Source organism: Aythya ferina (genome assembly GCF_964211825.1).
Source record: "Aythya ferina genome assembly, chromosome: 3".
Classification (NCBI taxonomy): Eukaryota; Metazoa; Chordata; class Aves; order Anseriformes; family Anatidae; genus Aythya; species Aythya ferina.
Genome location: NC_140298.1, coordinates 40,664,143 through 40,684,651, shown reverse-complemented (window position 1 = coordinate 40,684,651; position 20,509 = coordinate 40,664,143). Strand labels below are relative to the sequence as shown.

General features: G+C 36.6%; 1 protein-coding gene across 7 annotated transcripts in view; it reads left to right on the top strand.

The window, feature by feature from the left end:
• The window catches only part of EML4 (EMAP like 4), a 156,591-nt gene that overhangs the window by 91,890 nt on the left and 44,192 nt on the right, over positions 1–20,509 (top strand). For 4 of the 7 annotated variants that reach the window (XM_084512671.1, XM_084512672.1, XM_084512670.1 and 1 more), the window contains 5 exons: positions 4,623–4,752; positions 9,843–10,016; positions 12,158–12,286; positions 16,001–16,026; positions 16,499–16,531. In XM_084512671.1, coding sequence (XP_084368797.1) covers positions 4,623–4,752; positions 9,843–10,016; positions 12,158–12,286; positions 16,001–16,026; positions 16,499–16,531 — 492 coding nt within the window. The remainder of the gene's footprint in view (positions 1–4,622; positions 4,753–9,842; positions 10,017–12,157; positions 12,287–16,000; positions 16,027–16,498; positions 16,532–20,509) is intronic. The other 3 variants (XM_084512673.1, XM_084512669.1, XM_084512674.1) reach the window with 3 other exon arrangements.

Below are 20,509 nucleotides of genomic sequence, written 5' to 3'. Positions count from 1 at the left end.
TTTCTTTTAGGAAGGAAGTGCAGATAAAGCCTTATGTTCTGCTGCACTTAGAACTATTTAGGTCTGTTTTTCTGTGGCTCACCTGTGTGTGTTGTCTGATGACTAACAGAGTGGTTGAGCAAATACTGTACATTTATTTGGTAGGAGTACTAAACTGTGTTTCTGTTCTTCAAGATGTCAGACTTATTTACAGGAAACCCCTTTGAATGTAATCTATTTGAGATATCTAGACATCTTTTCCAAGTTCTGCTGAAAATAAAATATCATAAGGGCTTTTGTTGAAGGGCTTTATTGTTGTTGTTGTTTTAATCTTAGAAAAAAATCTTTTTTTTTTTTTCTTAGAAAGAATTATTGAGGTTTTTTTGTTTGTTTGTTTTGTTTTGTAAAAACAAAAAAGGTGTAAAGAGAAAGTATTTTAACATATTTACACTTAGTTGAAATTGCAACTATCCTAAGAAGTGAAAGGTTTGGCATTTCTTTGGAAGGAAGGCAGTTTGCCTGTGAGGATCAGCAAATATAAAGATACTCAGATACTCATTGTTCCTGTTACCAAAGGCGATAATAAACTATAAGCGGTTTGGAGAAGATAACTGAATCACTAACTTCAGCTCTAGTATGTTATATGTATGTTTAGAAAGAAAAGTTCACGAGACATGTATTTTCAAAACTTACCACTGCCTCTTACAGCTGTACCTCAGTTTTCCCCCAGTTAGCTAATCGAGGCTGATAAAGGGTTGGAAATAGATTCTTGGTTTGTTGTGGTTTGTGTTTTCTAATCCTACTTATCTTTCTTTCACACACTTGTGTACTTGACAGATGTTAACGAAATGCTTCTTTGAACTCAAGGGATAATATTTTGTGAAAATTATCAGAACAGAGATGAATCTACTATCCATAAAAGACATTTTTACCACTTTGATCTCTGACAATTTGGCTTTAATCCTGGTTACCACGCGCTGGCTTTCATTGTATGTTCAGTTTATGTCTGGCTTTTGTTCTAAACCAACAGATAAAGCTGAGTGCTGTTCAGCCTGAAAATTTCAGACTATTTATGCTAGTAAGAGACGTACAACATGATAGTGGCAAAGACATGCAATCTGAATGGTGGGACAACTCAGTTGTTCATTGACACGGAATCTGTGTTCTCCCGAGCTGCTTCATTATTTCACAGGTTTTCACTGCTTTGCTGAAAGAAAAGCTATCTTTGCCATGAAGAAACAGCTTGTGATGCTATTAATTTTCAAACTGATTTGACTGCAGAGATCCTCTGGTTAAAAGTCATGAGGAGGACTGTATGCCTTGGAGCAGCTTCCCCAGGGCTCTGATCCTGGCTGAAAAGAGCCTGGTGCTGTCTGAACCCATGGGGAGCAAGCCTTTAATGCTCTGCTGTCTGCGGCTTGCTTGGTGCTTAAGGTGTCCCTTCCTCCTTCTCCACCACAGCTTAAAAATTTAAACATATTTTGTCGACAAGCAATTAGACATTTACTTGATATTTTTTCCCTTTTAAAAATAGGTTTTCTGATGGTCATTTTTAGAATACCATGTTGCAATGTAATACACAGAGTCTGGAAGGGGGCTTATTTCTTGAGGGTGTTGAGTATTTTTTGTGTGTGTGTGTGTATGTTTTTTGTTTGCTCATTTTTATGTTTCATTGTGCATTGTGTGGCACACTGAACTCTGACTGACCAAGATTTTATCTTGGTTCGAAGAGATGCTGATATATTTTCGACACTTGAAAAAAATAATCTGCCAGTTCATTTTTTTTTCCTCACATTTTGTAGTGTTGGTCTGTGTGCAAATATTTTGTTCCATTTTTCAATAAATTAATGATTGCGGAAATCTCTGTTATGGTAATCATTAGTCATTTTACAAAAACTGTTTTTATTTTCATTTAAGAATCTTTATCTCAAACTTAATTTTGCATGCACTTGTTGAAATAATGAGGTATTCTGCAGATCTACCATCAAAATCCCCTTCTCAAAAAGCATGTAACACGTAACAGTTGCCTCGCTGCCTTATTGACTAATTCCCCCTTCTAATTATTGCATTCATCATTGCATGGAGTAGAGCACATTCTTGTCATGAGCATTCAATGATGTGCAGTTTTACTCATGATCAGTTTTGTCATTGGATGCAAGATGAAACCAGCACTTTCTCTACTTTGAGGGGAAATCCTAAAAACTCTCTGAACAAAATATCAGTGTGCTTATTGATTAAGAAAAAGGAGCTTCTTTTATCTCTTTTTTTTTTTTTTTTTTTTTTTTTTTCAGTCTTAGAAAGTTTCTGTACTTTGTTGGAAGTATTGCTGTTCTTTACACTGTTCACTGAATGCTTTTCCAGCAGTACTGAGAATCGCTTCTATTATTATATCTCCCAATTCACATTTCTGGAAAGCTGTGCCTAGTGCTGGTTGGAGAGGCATTGATCTATTACGATGAGCAGACAGAGATGTTAAGGTCATATGCAGTTCAAGAGTGAATCATAGGCCTTGATATTATGCATCTCCACAAAGAAAATGATTTACTTTGTCACTGAAAAGAAAAGAAGTTAATTTATAGGCTTCTAATGCTAAAAGTGCTTTTTAAGCTCGCATGCTTTTGTTCTTGCATTAAAGTTACAGAAAGGGGTAAAACTCTGAGTTTTTGTGGTTTTATACATTACGTTAACCTTTAAATTCTATATTGCAAATATGTCTACCATAAAGTTATTTTTAAGAAGTACAGGTTGGAAGGAATCAAGCAAAGCTGATTTGTGCAGCATTTAGGAAAAACAACCATGATCTTTGCAGCGTTTCTGCACTTAAGCGTGCCTTTACTTTGTTCGGATCTCCTTTAGTCTCATTTCTGCCTTGGATATTCCACATGTTCCTTTTGGCACTTCTGATATGAATTTCAGATGGTCACATGCTGCTCAGTATGTTTGAAGCAGGATGCATGTCAACCCTTTTCAGCCTTCATCCAAATAGTTCTGAAATCTAATATTCCCTTGACAGATCTTTCTTGCATGTAAAGCGCTTGTTTAAAATAAGAATTAATTTGTCTCTCAGCCTGCCTGATAGAACTGCAGTTTGACAAATTGACCAAATGCTGGTATGGTTTTAATAATGCATCCTCATGAGTTTGCCCTCAGTGCACAGAGTTGATTCTCCCTGACTATTTTTTTACTAGTCACTTTTATCTTCAACGTGCGGCCTCATGCCTTATCTATTTCTCACTATTCCAAGCCTGCCATGAGCACGGACGTGTAATTTTCCTGTCAGTCGTGTACTTCATGCTTGTTGCTGAAGTCTGAGTGACTGGACATCACGAGCCCCTGAAATGCAGTAGCAATTTGCTGTTTATGCAATGGAGACGTGACACAGAGATGGGGTCAAAAGTGAGCACTGATCTTTGGATGCTTAATGTGAGAGTAGCCTAGATTTCTTTTCAGTACATGTAATGCTTCAGAGGGGAAAGCTCAGAACTAGGAGGGAAGGAGGGGACAAAACATTTTTCTGTATATGACCTTAAAAATAAGACAGGCACCAAAAAAAAAAAAAAAAAAAAAGAGAAAGGGGGATAATTAGGGGAAAATAATGAAATGTCAGGTTTAGGTAAAATGCCTTTTATTTAGTTAACTGACAGCCTGTGGCACAGGAAGGTCTAGGAGCCAATTGCCAGGCTAGCATTCAGCTCTTTAAATAGAAGAGCCTTTGCTCCCCCCTCTTTCTTGCAGTCCCCTCCCACATTCACTGCATACTTTCAAACTTCTGCAATGAGTGAAGTGGGCATCTGACAAACAGCCTTCTTCACATACACAATCTTGATTCATCCCTGGAGGGAGTCTGCAGCATTCACTGGAGAGGGCAGATATTCAGTGGAGAAAGCTATATTGGAAATAATTTTACCATATTTCATATGCTCAAAAGTAGATATCTTTTTAAGATGGGAAAGGGCAGCTGAAAAACAAACAAATGAGAAAACAAAAACAAACAAACAAACAAAATAAAACAAACAAAAAAAACAAACACCACCACCTTTGATTTTCTTTTTAATTCTTAGTATCACAACCCTTAGGGGTTAACTTAAGAGATATTCCTTAAGGGATAACTTGATAAGTCTCAGTACAGAGAGGGCTTCTGTTTGCAACTTCTTTGAACTTCAGTGGGGAAAAAAAAAATTGAAAGCAACAAACCTCATGTGGTATTATTTGTGAACTGTGATGGTTTTGAAAAAGAGTTGAAATAATCTGATCTGCTGTACTACAGCTGTCCAAGCTAACCAATTTACTAAGGCTAGCCATAACCTGTAATTCTTCCTAAGGATCACAACTGGAAAGAGATGTGGCATGTCACTGAAGTAAGCTATTTGCTGGCAGTGTGGCAGTAGAGAGGCTAATTCCCGTAAGAGTGTATTCTTGCCTTTCTAAGGGTCTTGGGTCTCCCTTCTCTAGTTATGTTAAGTCTTTCATGAAAGTACATCATTGGATACCAACTGGATGGTAGTCCTGAGCATTTCAGCTTGCTTCTGTGGGATACCAGGTCCACCTCTGAGAGCTCGTGTTTTTTTCTGATGGATCTTTGAGTTGCAGATGTAAACACTTATGCTCTTTTTTTTTCTCTTTTTCTTTTTTTTTTTTTCTAGGTCAGCCAAGCCTCCGAGAAGCTATCTCAATGTCCTGTATAACCAATGGGAGTACGGGAAGCAGAAAAACAAGCCACAGTTCCTCTGTATCTGTTGCCAGAAAAGAAACTCTTTCATCTGCTGCAAAAAGGTACCGACCTGTTATTAAGATTGAAATTATATTTTAAAAAGCAAAATGGAAAAACAAACAACAACAAAAAGAAACAGAGAAAGAGTTTGTTTTTGTCTCTGCACAACCCTCAGCAGAGCTCTCTGAGGCAAAAATTAGCTTTGGAAATATACTATGTTGTTGGGCTGCTTACATCAGGGTTCTAAAAGGAATTCATAAATGAAGACTGTTTCTAGTGTATACTGTCCAAATGCATTCTCACGAAAGGACAGAAGGGGCAAATGTATTTCCAATATGACTGGAATTTTTTTTCCTTCTGGTATTCATCTGAATCTTTTTTTTTCCTCCCCAAGGAAATTAAAAAACAAAACCGACTTCATTGTCTTGAGTGTAAATAGCAGGCAATAGCAAAATAGTTGTGAAACAATAGTGAGTTTTAAGATATGTTTACTTTTTAAAATTTAAAATCTTAACCTAGAATATGTCTTAGTCTTTGTAAAGTCTGTATGTATGAGATCTCAAATGTATAAAAATAACACTGATTAAATATTTGCAATTTAAGTTTGCTATGCACAAAACAATAACATTTTTCCCCTCCCTGTAATGGTTTTAGTTGCATAGAGCAACCGAAGTAACTACTTCTGTAGTTTCTATAACTACTCCTTCTGTGGGTCTGTTAAATAGTGATCACATAGCTTATTTAATCAATAGTTTGCAATTATATGTATTTGTTGGGAAGAACAGACTGCCAGGTATAGCCACAGGACAGGGAATGCTCTTAATGTATAATTGTGTAAATTATGTGAACAACTTCTTGGCCTCTGTTGTGTACTCTGGTAACTCCAGTAGCTGTTCTATCTTCTAGTATGGATGTAAATACTTTGCTATACAACAAGACAGGGAAATGATATATTTCAGGGAATAAAAACGCTGCATGCAAATATAAACTGTGTTAAGAACAAAACAGGAAAAGCTTTAGTTCCCTTTGGAATTTGAAAAGGAAGGGTAATACCCTGTTATTCACTCCTCTCCCTCATGTAGCATTGTATATCTTCTTGTTGAATACTTATGTTTATTTATTTACAATAAATTAGAAACTGATCCCTGTGTGTCTCTATCTACTAGCACAACAGGCACCAGGACAAAATACATTCCTGCAGGAAGGTATTTGTTAGTTAGCACTTTTCCATTAATCTTACCCATGTGGCTCTTAGCACATTGATGAGAGCCAGTCCAGCTTCTGCAGTGTTCAGTTTGCGTTTGTGCTGAATCGCCTTCCTGATTCATTGGCTGATGCACACTTGAGTACATAAGAGGAACAGAGTGGAGTGGCTGGCAACCCTTTCATCTGAGTTAAGGTCTTTAGAAGGAGACCTGGATGGGTCAAAATAGGTAAACCTCAATGTGCGGAGAGCAGCTCTTCCTGGGCCCCCAAAGCCTCCAGATGGAGGGTTTTGTACTACCAGTGCAGCTAAAGATACATGACTGCCTTCTTCAAGGGTTGTTTCGGAAAGGTTTAAGGCCCCCATCTTCAGTTATCTGCTCAGCTGTTCTCCTGTATTTCTATAGTCTTCCAAAAAAAAGTGTCTGGTATTTGTAAGAAAACAGGTTTGCCCTTTTATAAAAATACCATTTCAAGAAAGGTGAAAGGAAATGTCAGTTCTTGGGCTCTGAAAATGTGGGCTTTGGTGATTATTTTTTTCTTTTCTTTTTGCAACAGCAAAACTGCTGAGTACTAAATAGTGTCTGTGTTAGGAAACATAATTGAATTTCAATAGTTCCACATTCTAAATAAAGTCAGGATAAACATGTCTGTTTCTAACTCTTTTTGTCATGATGAAAAGGAGAGAGGATAAAGGAGGGTATCACATGACTGTGGGACACTTCACCTTGACTTGTCTACGCTTTTTTTTCAGGATGGGGGTTCAACTGGTGCAGCAGGTGAAAATGGTCATCTGTTTATGTAGAACTACAGTTGAGTTACAAACAATCCCAAAGCCTGTCTATAGCTTTGCATGTTCTAAATATAGGTAGCCATACATCTAGTCACATGTATCAGGAGTACTACTTGTGTCCAAACTGTTGTTTTCTTGAAGTTTAGTGTCTTTGTTTTGTGCAGTCTTAATATTGCATGTTTCTGGGGTTCTGGCCTCTGCAAACTTGATATATCTGAGATTTCATCCATGAATAAACAGTTTCATTTCCTAGACTGCTTAATCCTTGTTCTACCAACCTGAACACTGTAAGATTATGGAGATGATTTTATGGCTCAGAGCTGCACAACAGCATTGTGTCTTGTTTCAACAAAGGTGTGCTAAAATTTCAGCTGTCACTTCAGGAGCACTAAAAACAGAGCCCAGCAACATCACTGTGAAAAAAACAGATGATGTCCCATTGTCAGAGGTGAAGTCATGTATGTTTGGAAAATTTCAGCCCTACAGTCTGGAACTGATGGGTGATAGAGGTGCCGAAACACTTCGCAACAAAAAATGTTGCACACCTTGTGTATCACTAGAGTTGGAAATATGTTTTTACTTTGTACTGTACTCTGTCACAGAGACCTGTGATAATTTTCTTTAGGACTAAACGTTTGTCTGAAAACAGCTTCTGGTAAGAATAGTCTTTGTATTTCAGAACGATGACCCTCCACAGTAGCTGCCAGTGTGTTGTGGTCCAAGGGATGAAACATTGGGCTAAGTGAAATTGTAGAGTCTGGAAAATTAGGATAGTAATAGATCTCAAATACTCACATGTGGATTGAAGAAATGCCTCACCAAGTTGGGATTTGGAAAGAATTTTTGGATGCATTAAATAACTGCTTCCCAGAACAACTAGTCTTTAGAAACCCACAAGAAAAGGTACTGTCTTTGATTTGGTTTCAGTTGTTGCACAAGAGGTATTAGTTGTTCAAGAGGATTTAGTGGGAGAGCCACTCAGTAATAGCAGTCATAATACGATTAAGCTGAATATTTTAACAGGAGATAGTAAACCAAATACATTCAGAACACGGATATTCAATACCTAGACTGCCACATATCTACATATTTTACTTTCAAATTGAAATGGCAGTCCAAAAAAAAAAAAAAAAAGCCTACTTGCCTCCTGGTGCCAAACAAAAACACTGTATTGGAACCCCAGATATACCTTGTGCTGCAGCTGAGAGCAAGCAGTGGTCCAGTGGCACTCAAAGATGCAGAAAAGCTAAGGAGGGAAAGTAATGATAAATGGAAGTTGGCAGTCTATAGCTGACAAGTTCAGTGAAGATATTGAAGAGATTCTCACAGTGAACCTATAGTTTCTAGGAGGTGGATCAGATGAGCTGAATGAGTTTGGGTAAGAACACAGAAAATATGAGATGAAACAGGTCTCTCTCCTCTTGTTTCCCTCATCACTTTTCCTCTAATTAAACTATTTTGAAATACCTGAATAGAGAGAAAGGTAAAATAGAGGGAAAAAATAAAAGAAGGAAGGAAAAAAAAAACTCTTTCCTAGTAGATGGAAGTCGTGAGAAATGTTACATTTATGAGTATGAATGCAAGTGTATCTCTCACAAAAGGAATAAAGAGCATCTTTAGTAATAAGACATTCATGGAATTTATTCCTCTATAATGCATTTCTTCCCAGAGAATGGGGAAAAAAAAAAAAAAAAAAAAAGATTGCTTAGTGCCCTCTTGCCCTTTTGTATCTACCATTGTGAGTGAAGTGTTCCGATTAAAAAACCTCTATTTTTCTCTTTCTAGTGAATGAGGGAATTCTGGCTATATCTGTTAATCAAAACCCCACAGTTCTTCAAGCGTTATTCTCCATGATCACATATATGCCTTACACAACTGTGAATGCTCTGGTTTGCTTTCATCTTTCTGAAAGGAAAGTGTGACATTGATGTATTGTATTGTATTGTTTATCTAGTTGATGTGGTTTACTGAAGAAAACCTAAATGGTCCTTAAATGTTGGTGTTTTATGTTATTTTTCTGCAATTTATTTAAACTGGTCTTCAGTGCTTCTTAGGAAGCATTTAGAAATATTGAAGTGTTGAGGGTTTTCTCTCAGTGGTAGATGAGTGTTAAATTAAAATCAAGTCCCATCTTCATTCATTTATTTTGAATATTGACTTTTTTTCATTTATAGTGTTTTGTGGAAAAAAAAAAAAAAATGGAAAAACAATTAAGGTTATACAAGGGTTGGGGGAGAAGTGATGTGAAGGAATAGAAATCTAAATACTTCCCTTCAGAAAGATACATTTTATTTCTTTACTTTGCAGGTTATTTTGAACCTAAGAGAAAAATCCTTCTTTTCCTATTTTATCTGGTGCTTGTACCTTGTTTTGTTTCATTGATAAATTTATCTTGGAAGAGTGTTTTTTTTGTTGTTGTTTTTTTTTATTCGTTTACAAAATATGTCATGTACTACAGAATTCTCTTCTCTTTCAGGTCCTGTTATGATTTGTGTGATTTGGTATATTGCAAAGTACACTGTTTAATACAAGTATCTTTTACGTACTCTTTATGTAGTGGACCTTTGGTTAGATCCTTAATGAATGACATATATTTAAGGCTGTTTGAAATGTTAACCTAATAAAGATAAGAAAATAAAGATGATTCTTAGAAAATAAAGAGATTCTTAGCTCTTTTGTACTGATGGTGTTAAAGATGTAGCAAGATAGTCTAATTTCATTCAACTGCAGATCAAAATTGTGATGAATTTTTGGGGATAATTTCCTTTGAATTCTGCTGCATCATCTTTTGTCAGCTTTGAATGCTGTAACATCACCCAAGCATGAAGGATGTACTGAAATGAAAGTTGTATTTAAATCAGTATAAACATAGTACATCTCCACAGTAAAAATAAGTAAACAAATTTCTGTGCATCCATCGCCTTTTTTATTTTTGGAGCTTGTAAGTAAGTCTTATTTAAAAGGTAGCCAAATCTTCTTTAAAATGCTAATCTGAACAGAGTGAGTAGACAGAGTTTTTTCTTAGTGATCATATATATAATGTTGTGACATGCTTCTCCCATCTTTTCATAGAGGACATTTTATCCCACCTTTTTAATTTATTTGCTTGTTCTCTCTTTTTTTTTTTTTCTCCCTATGTTATACTTTATTTTACAGCGGTACAGAAAAAAAGAAGGAAAAACCTCCAGGACAGAAAGAAAAAAAAGAGGAATCTCACTCTAATGATCAAAGTCCACAAACTCAAGCATCACCTTCTCCCCAGCCCTCCTCACAGACTCTCCAAACACACAGGCAAACTCAAGAAAGCAAGAGTTCTGCTCCAGCTAAAAGGTTTTCACAGAGATAGAAAATGATTGAAATGATACTGAGTTCATATCTGACAACAAGTCATGTGAAATAGCTCTAATTTCATGATCAAGTTAATGTTTGATTTTTTTGTGTGAAAGAAGATGCATTCAGAATGCATTGCAACACAGCAAATATCTAAAAATGCAGTTTTTATTTGAGTAAATTTTTAAGATTATAAAATTTTTCTCAGTGATTGAAATCCTTATATGGTAAAGCTACTTTACCTCTAATCAGTCATTCAAAAATATATAACAATGATTCTGACTTGATCTTTCTCAAAATACACTTCAAATGTTTTGTCTGAAGAGGCTGAATTGTGGAGTGTATTTTGCACATGGCTGTTTGCTATGTGTTGTAACAGCGTTTGTTAAATGCTAGTATTACTGAAACTCTACCTTTTTGGATGTTTTTCTTCTCAAATTATTCTGTAATGTGACTGCAGTTTGGATTTTTTTTTCCTATTTGTTTGCTTTTTCTTTTTGCCCTCCACCCTTTTCAATTCCTGCTAGATTGCAGGACACTTCACTTTTATTCTAATTCTTCACACTTCTATTTTGACATCCAAATTATAGAACTGCTTGACTTGGCTGAAGGTAGGAGCTTATTTAGGATTGCCTCTGTGTTTCCGCTCATTTTACTGGAAATTGGGCATTATTTTTTTTTTTTCTAAATGGATTTTAAGATTTGGGTCATTATTTCTGGATTTAAAGACTGTCCAGATCACTTGGTGCATTGTTTGTTTTTATTTTTTTTGGTGGTGGTGATTTTTTGTTTGTTTGTTTTTCTTTGTCTTTTTTTTTTTATTATTATTATTTTTTTTGGTTCATTGTTACCTTATTGTTTAGGAAGGCATGACGTTCTTTCCTTTACTGTTTGTCATTTAGGAGACTCAAACTCTTAAATAAATGAAAATTATTCCTCTGAAATTTCCTGTAATTCACAAGATTGTTGTCTTGCATTGCTTGAATTCACAGTTCTAATAAATATTTAAATTTCCACTTGACTGATGCATGTTATAACACTTCATAAAGGCTCTGTCTCCATGTCTTGCACAAACTCTACATTGTCTGAAGCTGAACTTGCGGCCTGTTCTTCTGCCCAGTATCTCACTGTACAGGTGTTTGTCTGAAGTCTTGCATACTAATCTTTTGCAGTGTTGGGGAAAAAAAAAAAAAAAAAAAAAAAGCTTTTGTAGTGTCTTAATGGTTTAATGTGATTTGATTAACGTGTTTGTCACAGGACCTTTTCCAGCCTCTTGAGGTGTTGTGGAGGTGAGCTTGCCAGTTCTGAGGCTGCATATCAGAACTTACTTCTGCAAAAAGCATTTCAGATGGGATGAAGTGTAACGCTGTTAGCAGGACAGATGCAGACTAAGTCAGTTGTTTGAGTAATATGGCCTTGATCACTTTTGAATGTTTACCCTGATTTAAGATGGGTATGAAACTAATGAGCTAGTGACTGCAAAACTTTTCAGGTTACCATTAGTGTAAATTGGCTACAATGAGATTGCTGAAAAACTACATCAGAATTCATGGATTTATTTGTCTATAACATTGGACTAAATCTAGCCTGCCTTACTCATGTAAGATGTTTGCAGACATTTTTCAAAAAGATTAAAGCAATAAATGTGATTTAGAAGACTTTATTTTTTATTTTTTGCAGATAAATCATAGTCTGATAGAACTGTTCCACCACAGAAATTAGTATTTTAAAGCTGATGAACAGTTAATCTGTGAAAAAAAAAAAAAATCTACTTTTTTTTTCTAGGTGATTTTTTTTTTAAACTTATTCTTTAAGGCTAATACATTATAGCCTCTTTTTTCCCTTTTGGTAATTTGTTAGCTTCATTTGTAATGAAGTATAGAGATTTTTTGTTCAAGCCTTTATGTAAGAGCATGTGAAAATGGAAAGGCATGGATAAAACATTTCGCAACTGTCTTGCTCTATTGTTTTCATTCATCCCATTAGAACTTTTTGACTAATCTTTTTTTTCCTGTTTCATGCTTCAGCTTGAAGGAAGACCTAGCTCTGCTTTTGTCTACTGCTGCTTGTCGGTTGTGTACCCATTCCAGTTATTGTTATCTTATTAACTTGTCATTCTAAAATATATTTTTTTCTTCTAGCATAAAGAGATCCTTGACTGCTGAAAAACCTCACAGTGCTTGGGAGGGCTCGGATGACAGTCGTAACAAGCTGCTGAGAGTAGCATCAACATCTAAATTAATATCGAAAGTGGCAAAGAATGCAGACAAGTACGTATAGTTTGGTGCATAAAAATGAGTGAACTTTAGAGTCAAAATATTCTGAAACTGCATAATTTCAGTGAATTTAAATAAGTATATGCAAAGACCACTTGCATCTTTGTTTTCGCCATGAGTAATCACTTGCATAATCTGTAAGTGTGGTACTCCAGATGCCTGTGGAATCTTAAATTAATTACAAAATGTGAATGTGGGGTGTGAGTGTAAATATGTTTTAATATTGCTTGTTTGTGTTAGCAAAATTGTGTTATGAATTATAATTTATGGCTTAATGCCACTGTTGTGAAGTTTCCAACCAGTCTTTTGCTGCTTTAAAATTATTTGAAAATGTTGGTATATCTCCTTGAAATTAATCTACTGGATTTGACGTGTGTGTTTCTAAAGTAGTTTGTAATTGTAAAAGAAACATTTATGATTTCAGAAAGGTCTCTCAAAAGGAACTGTTTAACAGATCTCTGCTTGCAGTTTCTAGATGACAGGCAGGGATTTTCTTTTCAGCTTAATCTCCAGTGTGCCAGGGTTTTCCTTCTGTTACTTCTATCTTTCTAAAAGAGTTTAATTCTATTTGAATAATAAAGTGTTGCAGTGTTTTTCTAGACCCACCTTACAGCTGTTGTCAATAATTTATACAAGTGAGCTGATTTTGACACAGTGACTATGCACATGCTTGCTTTCCTGGGTTACTGTCCCAGTGAACCCAAATGTCACCAAACTTCCCAGTAGAGCTGAGGAAATCAATGTTTGGCTGTTTCATTAAGCTCATGGATGAGGCATAGAGCACCGTGTCTCCACAATATTAATGAGAAGGGTGTTATGTAGTTCTGGAGGAGTGAGCCTGGAGGGTGCTAGGCCACGTGCTAGGCCAACGGGTGCTGAGGTGAGACAAGGGCCTCCCCTGCTGTGCTCTGCACAACGTATCCCAGGTGAGCAGTGGGATGCTGCTCCCAACAAAAAACGTGCCTGGATATCCATCCTGGATATAAGCCATCACATTTATAAATCAAAATGACCTTTTGTGAGCGTAGTGATTGGTGGCTATAGTTTGTCACTTTTTAGCTGTTATATTATCTTTTCTCCACAGAGGGAAGTCCAATTTCCTCAGCCCTTCCACATAGGTGATGCTCTGTAGCCCTCTTGTGCTCTTCTTCAGCAGTGGGTTTTCTCAGTTTGTGGTCTCCAGCAGGGGCCTCACAAGGGAAGAACAGCTCAGAGCAGTTACTTCCACATTTCTGTCAGCACAGACAAGAGTTTGCATTTAGCTCTAACTTCACACTGTTGACCCCTGCTGTGACCCAATTTTTATCCTCAATGCTCGTTGCCACTTGGGCTTCCTGTTTCACATTTGCATGCTTGGTTTCCTTTTTGACTTCTTTTGAAATTGTGATCACTTTCTTAAAATTTTTGTGCTGGCTTTTAGGCTGAGCCCTCTCCTGTTTGCTGAGATCCTTCTGAGTTCTGAGTTTGCCCCAAAAGTGCAGCCAGCTTCTCCAGCTGGATGTCCTTGCAGCTCTCATACATCCGCTCGTTAATCTTCAGATTATCATTAACTGGTCCAAGGCAGGACTACCTGAAAGCCCCTCCCACTATGACAAATAAAACTCTTCAGGCCGTTTGGATTAATTTCCATGATGGTGTTTGTAGTGCTCTCCTGAGCTTGCGTATAAGTCAAACACATACTTACTCAAGAGTGGTGCAAGTGCATTCCTTCTTCCCTAGGAATGGGAAGAACAAAAACATCATAAATTAATCTTGGGTGTGGATATCGGCACATTTACTAAAAGCTTTATGCCTAGCTTGAAGAGCTCTGCAGTGCAGTGAAGTGCTGTGTGCGAGGGATTATGGGTTGCATATTTTGCAAGTACGTTTTTCCTTTTGTAATTGTTTTTCACTGCTGGAATTTAAAAGCCCTTTGGCAATTTCAATTAAAGCAGGACACTTCTAGATAATTTTTAGGAATGAAAATCCCTCTGTCTTGATTTCTACTTTATCAAAGTTTCTTTTCCTGATTTTTGTTATCTTAATAAAATATCTTTCAGTGTGTTATGCTTTAAATTTGTTAATAATGAAAAATAAATTTTACTTTTATTCCCATTTTGTGTTTTGGTTCAAGCAAGGTCAAAGTAAGTGCTTTATTTCATTTTCCTGCAATTCTACTTTTTCTCTGAAGGACTTTAAATGCCACCGTTCTCCAGTCTCTACTTAGAGCAAATAGGGTATCTAACAAAAGAGTAGATGGGGAAAGGTTAGGATTAATTACTGTCAGAGAAAGTTACCTGTTCACAATTTGAAGCTGTTGTATCTTGAAGTATAGGGCAAAAATAAAGCTTCCAACATTGTCAATTGTAGACTATTGAATTGAAGACTGGGTATTGCACGCTGTATTGTGTACCTTGTTCTTATGCTCAAATTTATAGTAAAAACAGAATTTGCGTTCAAAAACACACATTAATACTAATTTCTTAGTCAGATCCTGCATGCCTGATTTCCAACAGAATCAGTTGTGTTGTGCAAAGGCATATTGATATATTGCATTTAGAGTTCCCAATTAAGAAAAGTTGGCCTAATCTGCCTAAAGTTACCAGAGTCTCATGCAAGGGAGTAGAACTAACTCAGCCCCTATTGTGGGCCCCAGGACAGAAATGTTTTACATATGCTTTGCGCTACCAGCCCAGGATATGGACTTTGTTTAGCAAGCTCAGTCTTCAAGCCAGCACTGAGCTGTAAATCAGTCTGATAAAGCCACAAGAAGTAATAGGGTTCCCACGGCAGCCCATCATTCAGTTTTTTTTTTTTTTCAGGCAAAATAGGGAATCCAGCTTTAATTTGTCATTTGGCAGCACGGTGAAGGTTGATTGTACCAATAGCCAGAGATGACTTTCCGCATGCATATGACCCTTTGTCACTGTTACAAAAATGTGACCTCCATCCAGCTAAAAATACTGGATGCCACTCATACCTTTCTGCTGAATTTCAGATGGATTCAAGGTTTTTTTTTTTATGCAATACATTCTCCCATCAAGGAGTGTTACTCTGATAAGAAGTAGCTCTGATGCTGGAAATTAGTATTTCTTCCCACTTCACAAAAAAGGTCTGAGGCTTTTTGTGAGTAGTTCATTCCTGATTCTGGCAAGAAGAGACATGTGAACTGCACTCCTTAAGAAGACTTTGTGCTATATATCCAGTAATGCTGCATGGATCCATTTTAAATGAAACTGCAACTTGCTTATATTTAATCCACATGTCCAACAGGGTTAATTCCTAGAAAATTTTGTGGTGTTGTGTGTGGACAGCTTATTTTGACAGGTGTTAAATGCTTTGCATGCAGTCCTGAGGGTGTTTGGCAGCTTAAAACATTTGGTTATTACACATTTGCACTCTCAAAATGGAATTTTTTGCGTGCAAGGAATATGGCTGCCATAATTTGTTTTAAAAAGCTTTTTAGTTTTTGTTATCACAGTAGTTCTTAGGAATCCCTGCCATAGTGCCAAAGACATTAAGTGACTTAACAGATACGGAGACCTGAGTAAAATAATGTGTGTGTAAAAATGTTCTATGTTCATCAAGATTAGTTATATAGCATTGTATAGTACAGTTAAACTGTACACAGACCTTGAGATTGAAAAATTGAATAATATATAAAATTAGATTATATGGATTTCATAATTATTTCACAGACTAACGATATTATTTTGAATTTTTCCCCAGGCACAAAGATGTCATCGTCAGCCAAGGTAAATAAAAATATTTATTTTTAAATACTGGATGAAGATGAAAAGATTTGTCTTTGACTGAATAGTATTTCCTGTAAATAAATATACTGGGAATATGGTTATGAAATGAAGATATAGAGCTAAAATTGTATTAATAACTACTCCGAGAATTGCTCTTTCCAGCTCTTTTTCAAGACTTTTATAAAGATCTTTGAAATTATGGAGAATGCCTCATCAGGTTGGATCTTTAGAAAGGACAGAAAATTTTGGTGGGAGGTAGAAGGATTTATTTTACTTCGATGGGTTTAAAAAAAAAAAAAAAAGCTTTTTTGATTATTTCCCTTATATTTTTGTTTGTGTACATGCGTAAATGGAGAGAGGTTATGAAAGCAAAATTTCTAAGTTTTAAACCATATGCCAGTCTTCATCCAAGCAGGTTAGAGTGAGAATTTAGAAATAGTTTTAAGATATTTTATTTCTGTCCCATAACCAGCAAAAATGTCAACTCGTGAAAAAAACAGCCAAGGTAAGATTTAAGCTATGCCCGTTGGTCGCTTTCTGATATAGCGCTCCTGTGATTCTTTTAGTTGGCTTTTCACCATCAAAGAGCATCAGTGCATGATCTCTAAAAAAACCTGAGCATTTAAATGAAATATACATTGCTTAGTGAGTAATATTGGTGGTAGTGGTACGGTTGGACCAGATGATCTGGGAGGTCTTTTCCAACCTAAGACTTCTTATAAGTCTGTATTTCAACTTAATATTGAAACACATTACAATGTGCATATGTATAGGGTGGATTATTGGGGTAGTCTAAAATAAATTAGTACATGCATACTTTCCTCAGAGAGGAATGTGTGTTCAAATAAGGCTCTAGAAGTCTTGCATTGTTGCCTAAGATATCAGAATATTAAGAACTGCCAACTAAAAGATTTGTTTTATCTCAGCTTTCTGTCTTGCCAATATTACAACATACACACACTGATGAGAAAAGAACAGAGACCGAAGTCTTTAATATAGTTTCCTAACATGAGAAATGAGTCTCTCCTAAAGTGTTTGTCTTTGCACCAATCGATTCTGTGCCTACATGCTACTGCTGGCTTGTTCAGACAAGAATAGGAGTGGTCTCCCTGAACATGGTGGAACATGGCAACAAAAGAAATCCACTTCTTGTGTCACAAAACTACACTGCTTTTATGTCCTGCAAACTGTATGGAAGCATGCAGATTCAAAACTAAAGCATGTTATCCAAATGCATGCTGTGTACAACATATATACACAGAGGTCCTGTCTCATACTTTTTGCTGCTACTTTACAAGTCTGTAGTCTCCAAATTCTGTGCTGTAAGCAAGATTACGTTATACACAATTTGATTACTTTTGATCTTTAGATTTTCTTTCAAAAAAAAAAAAATCAAATTTTTGGAAGGTAACATATAAATTGTAATGAGAGCAAAAACAACTTGGATCCCGTAACTCTTTGTTTCTAATTTACAGAGAAATTATAGATTTAAAAATATTCTAAATTGATTTTTATCAAAAGCATCCTTTGAAAACATTGGGGGTAAAAAGGGATGCGTAAACTTCAGGAGCAACAAACTGTTGCTTTATGCCAAGGATCTTTATGCCAGCTATAGAAGAGTATATATGCAGCAGTGGTTACTGTAAAAAGAAAGCTAATCAGCAGCATCCAGATCAGCTGCAATTGAGCTTTGCAAGAATTAATCAAATTTGTTAAATTAAAAATACCCTTTCTACCAAACACAACTTTGCACAATACCAAATTGCATACAGCCAAAGTGCCTTTAATACTAATTCTTTCGTTACAATGTGCTTGTACAATTCTGTGTGTCCCACCAAGAATGGGCTGTCTTTTGGTTCTCTCCTTCTGGTGGCTCTAACTTCTTTGGCCTCAATGTTTCCCTGCTATCTATTATGTTACTGCAGAGGATGTGAGCTTTCACTAAATGATGAATGGGTACCTTTCCACGTGTGTCATGCCTTAGTCTGTTCTGAGCCTGGCTGGTATGAAAGAGGAATAGGATGTGGATGAGTGGCCCCATGTATAATGGAGATGGGGAGAAATTCTTGTCACAGAAAGTGCATTTACCAACATTTTAAAAACATATAGTGTCAGATCATTCTGCCTTTAACACTGGCAAAGTTGCAATTAGGAGGATTCTACCTACAAAGGCTTTTTTAATTTTTTATTTTTTTTTAATATGGGCCAACAAATGTATTTTATGACAGCTCTGTGTGTGTGTGTGTGTATTTTATGACAGCTTTTTCTATGTGCCTGTGTTGGGTTTTGTGTTAGGTTTTGTTTTGTTTACTACTACAGAAGTAACCACCTGTAAGCTAGTGTAGTTGCAGAGGGCTTTTCCCTACCTTTCTCCAGTATCAGCTTAGAAATACCCAGCCAGTTCTCTGCAGTGCAGCATCCTGGGCAGGTGGGTTTAGTCTGTTTTCTACTAGATAGTTTTCATATCAATATCCAGTTACTATTTGCAGTTTGACCAAGCTGATCAGAAAGAGTTGCCCAGACAGTTAACATGATTTCTGAAGGTAGAACCCTTGCAGCTGGACAGAGTTGTCTTGAGCAGGATAGGATGGAGGGTAGCCTTTGCTGATGCTGTTTCTGCAGGACCTCCACATTCTTCAACCCAAAGGCAAGAAAAGCTGCTTTAACACTCCTTTGTGGCTTGTCAGCTTTTGCCTCTAAAGGTGAGCAGTCTCTAGCACGCTGTTAATTAAGACAAAGCAATTCCCTTGGGCTGTACATGAACCACTGCATATGCCCCCAGCGCACGCCTCCTGCACTAATGATTGTATCAATGCACTTCCTAGCAGTTGTGTGAAGGGGTCTCTGGGGAGGGCTGCTGGTGTGCAAACTGCCAGGCTTCAAAACAAATCTACAGAAAAAGTACTTCAGTGTCTTTATGCAAACATAAAACATGCTTAGAAACACGGTGAAATAGCAAATTATCATAGCAGAAGATACTTGCATGGAATAATGGGATGGAAGATGACCATTCTGTGTAGCTATAAACATCCTGGGATCACTTTTGCTTTTTTTCTGCTTTTTTTTTTTTTTTTTTTTTTTTTTTTTTTAATATATCACTACAGTACTATGCCACAAAATTTAGCTGAATATATTTTTACACGCTTAGTTCTCAGAATCTTATTTATCTGGCATCATCAAGTGGTGTATTGTTATCTGTATCATGAACATCTGTGTATGTTCAATGTGATTCCTGTTGAAGCATTAGCTATGAAAGTGAAAGGCTTGAGGAGCAAGTGAGAAATATTCTTAGGTGAGCTTCAAGGGATGAAGGGCATTAGTTATGTCTGTATCTGCTGCAGCATGGAGTCCCACAGAGTGTGTACTGCAGGTATTGCAAGTGAACATCACCAAGACCTGGGCACTTCTCTCTTCCTGCCAGCAGCCACAGCCTTGGGGACCACAGCCTGCAGCTGCCTCGTGGGCAATCACTTGAGAGTTTCCTCTGCATAACACCATGCTGAGGCCATGCGTGTTACTGGTGTTGGTCACATACCTTCTGTTGCAGCACCCGATTTTGCTCCCTCGGTGCCTCTCTCTCTCACGTGGTGTTGAGCTGCACCTGCTCCACATTAAGGTTAGTCCTGAGCTCTGTGCATCTGGGCTTATGCTGAAGCAGATGTAATGCAGGAATGCTTTTGTGAAGCCAATCCCATGAGCAAAGGATTAGACACACTTCCTTACATATGCTGGAGAGGTTTTGGGGTTTATTTTTTTTAGCTTATTTTTCAACATTTCTTTGTTTATCCTTCCAAAACAGGACAATTTTTTGCAATAAAATCCAATACTAGGAGGTATTAAAATTCTGTAAAAATCCAATAAAGTTATGGATGGAACAAGCAGGTGCTTACTTAAAAGGGTACTAATGAAAAACATTCACTGCATTCCTAAGTTTGTTTCTTTTTAGATTGTGCTTTATTAGTTTCCAGTGCTTTTTTCTTTTGTTAGTTTTAACTGTGCTATAGTTCTAGCTTCCCAGAATGAGGCAATCATGAAGCCCACAGTGGAAATATTTACCCTGCTGACAGTATGTTCAGTCCACAGAGAGTGCAAAATCTAGTAGCTGCTTCAGAACAGTTTTGCTATCATGGGTTTTCTGTCAGATGCTTGTTGAAGTTGCTCACGTATCTGAGGGCAAATAGAGACCCAGTCTATCTCATTATTATTGGGCTGCTGGCTCTCATGCAGGCACATTGCTTGTTATTAAAAGCCTTAGATACTGTCAGAAAAATAAATTTGCATTGAAGTGCTTGGGAGTTCTTATCATTGGTTCCTGAAGAAGTCAGGATTTATTTTTTTTAAGCAGGAATCATTTAGATTCAGTTTTATTGAGCATATTAGTGTTCAGTATTGCTTTTTGTCAGACTTTTTTTTTTTATTTTTACATAAAATACTAGTTTACATTGCAATAATTCAAGTTTAATATTAAATAGTAACTGTTGTT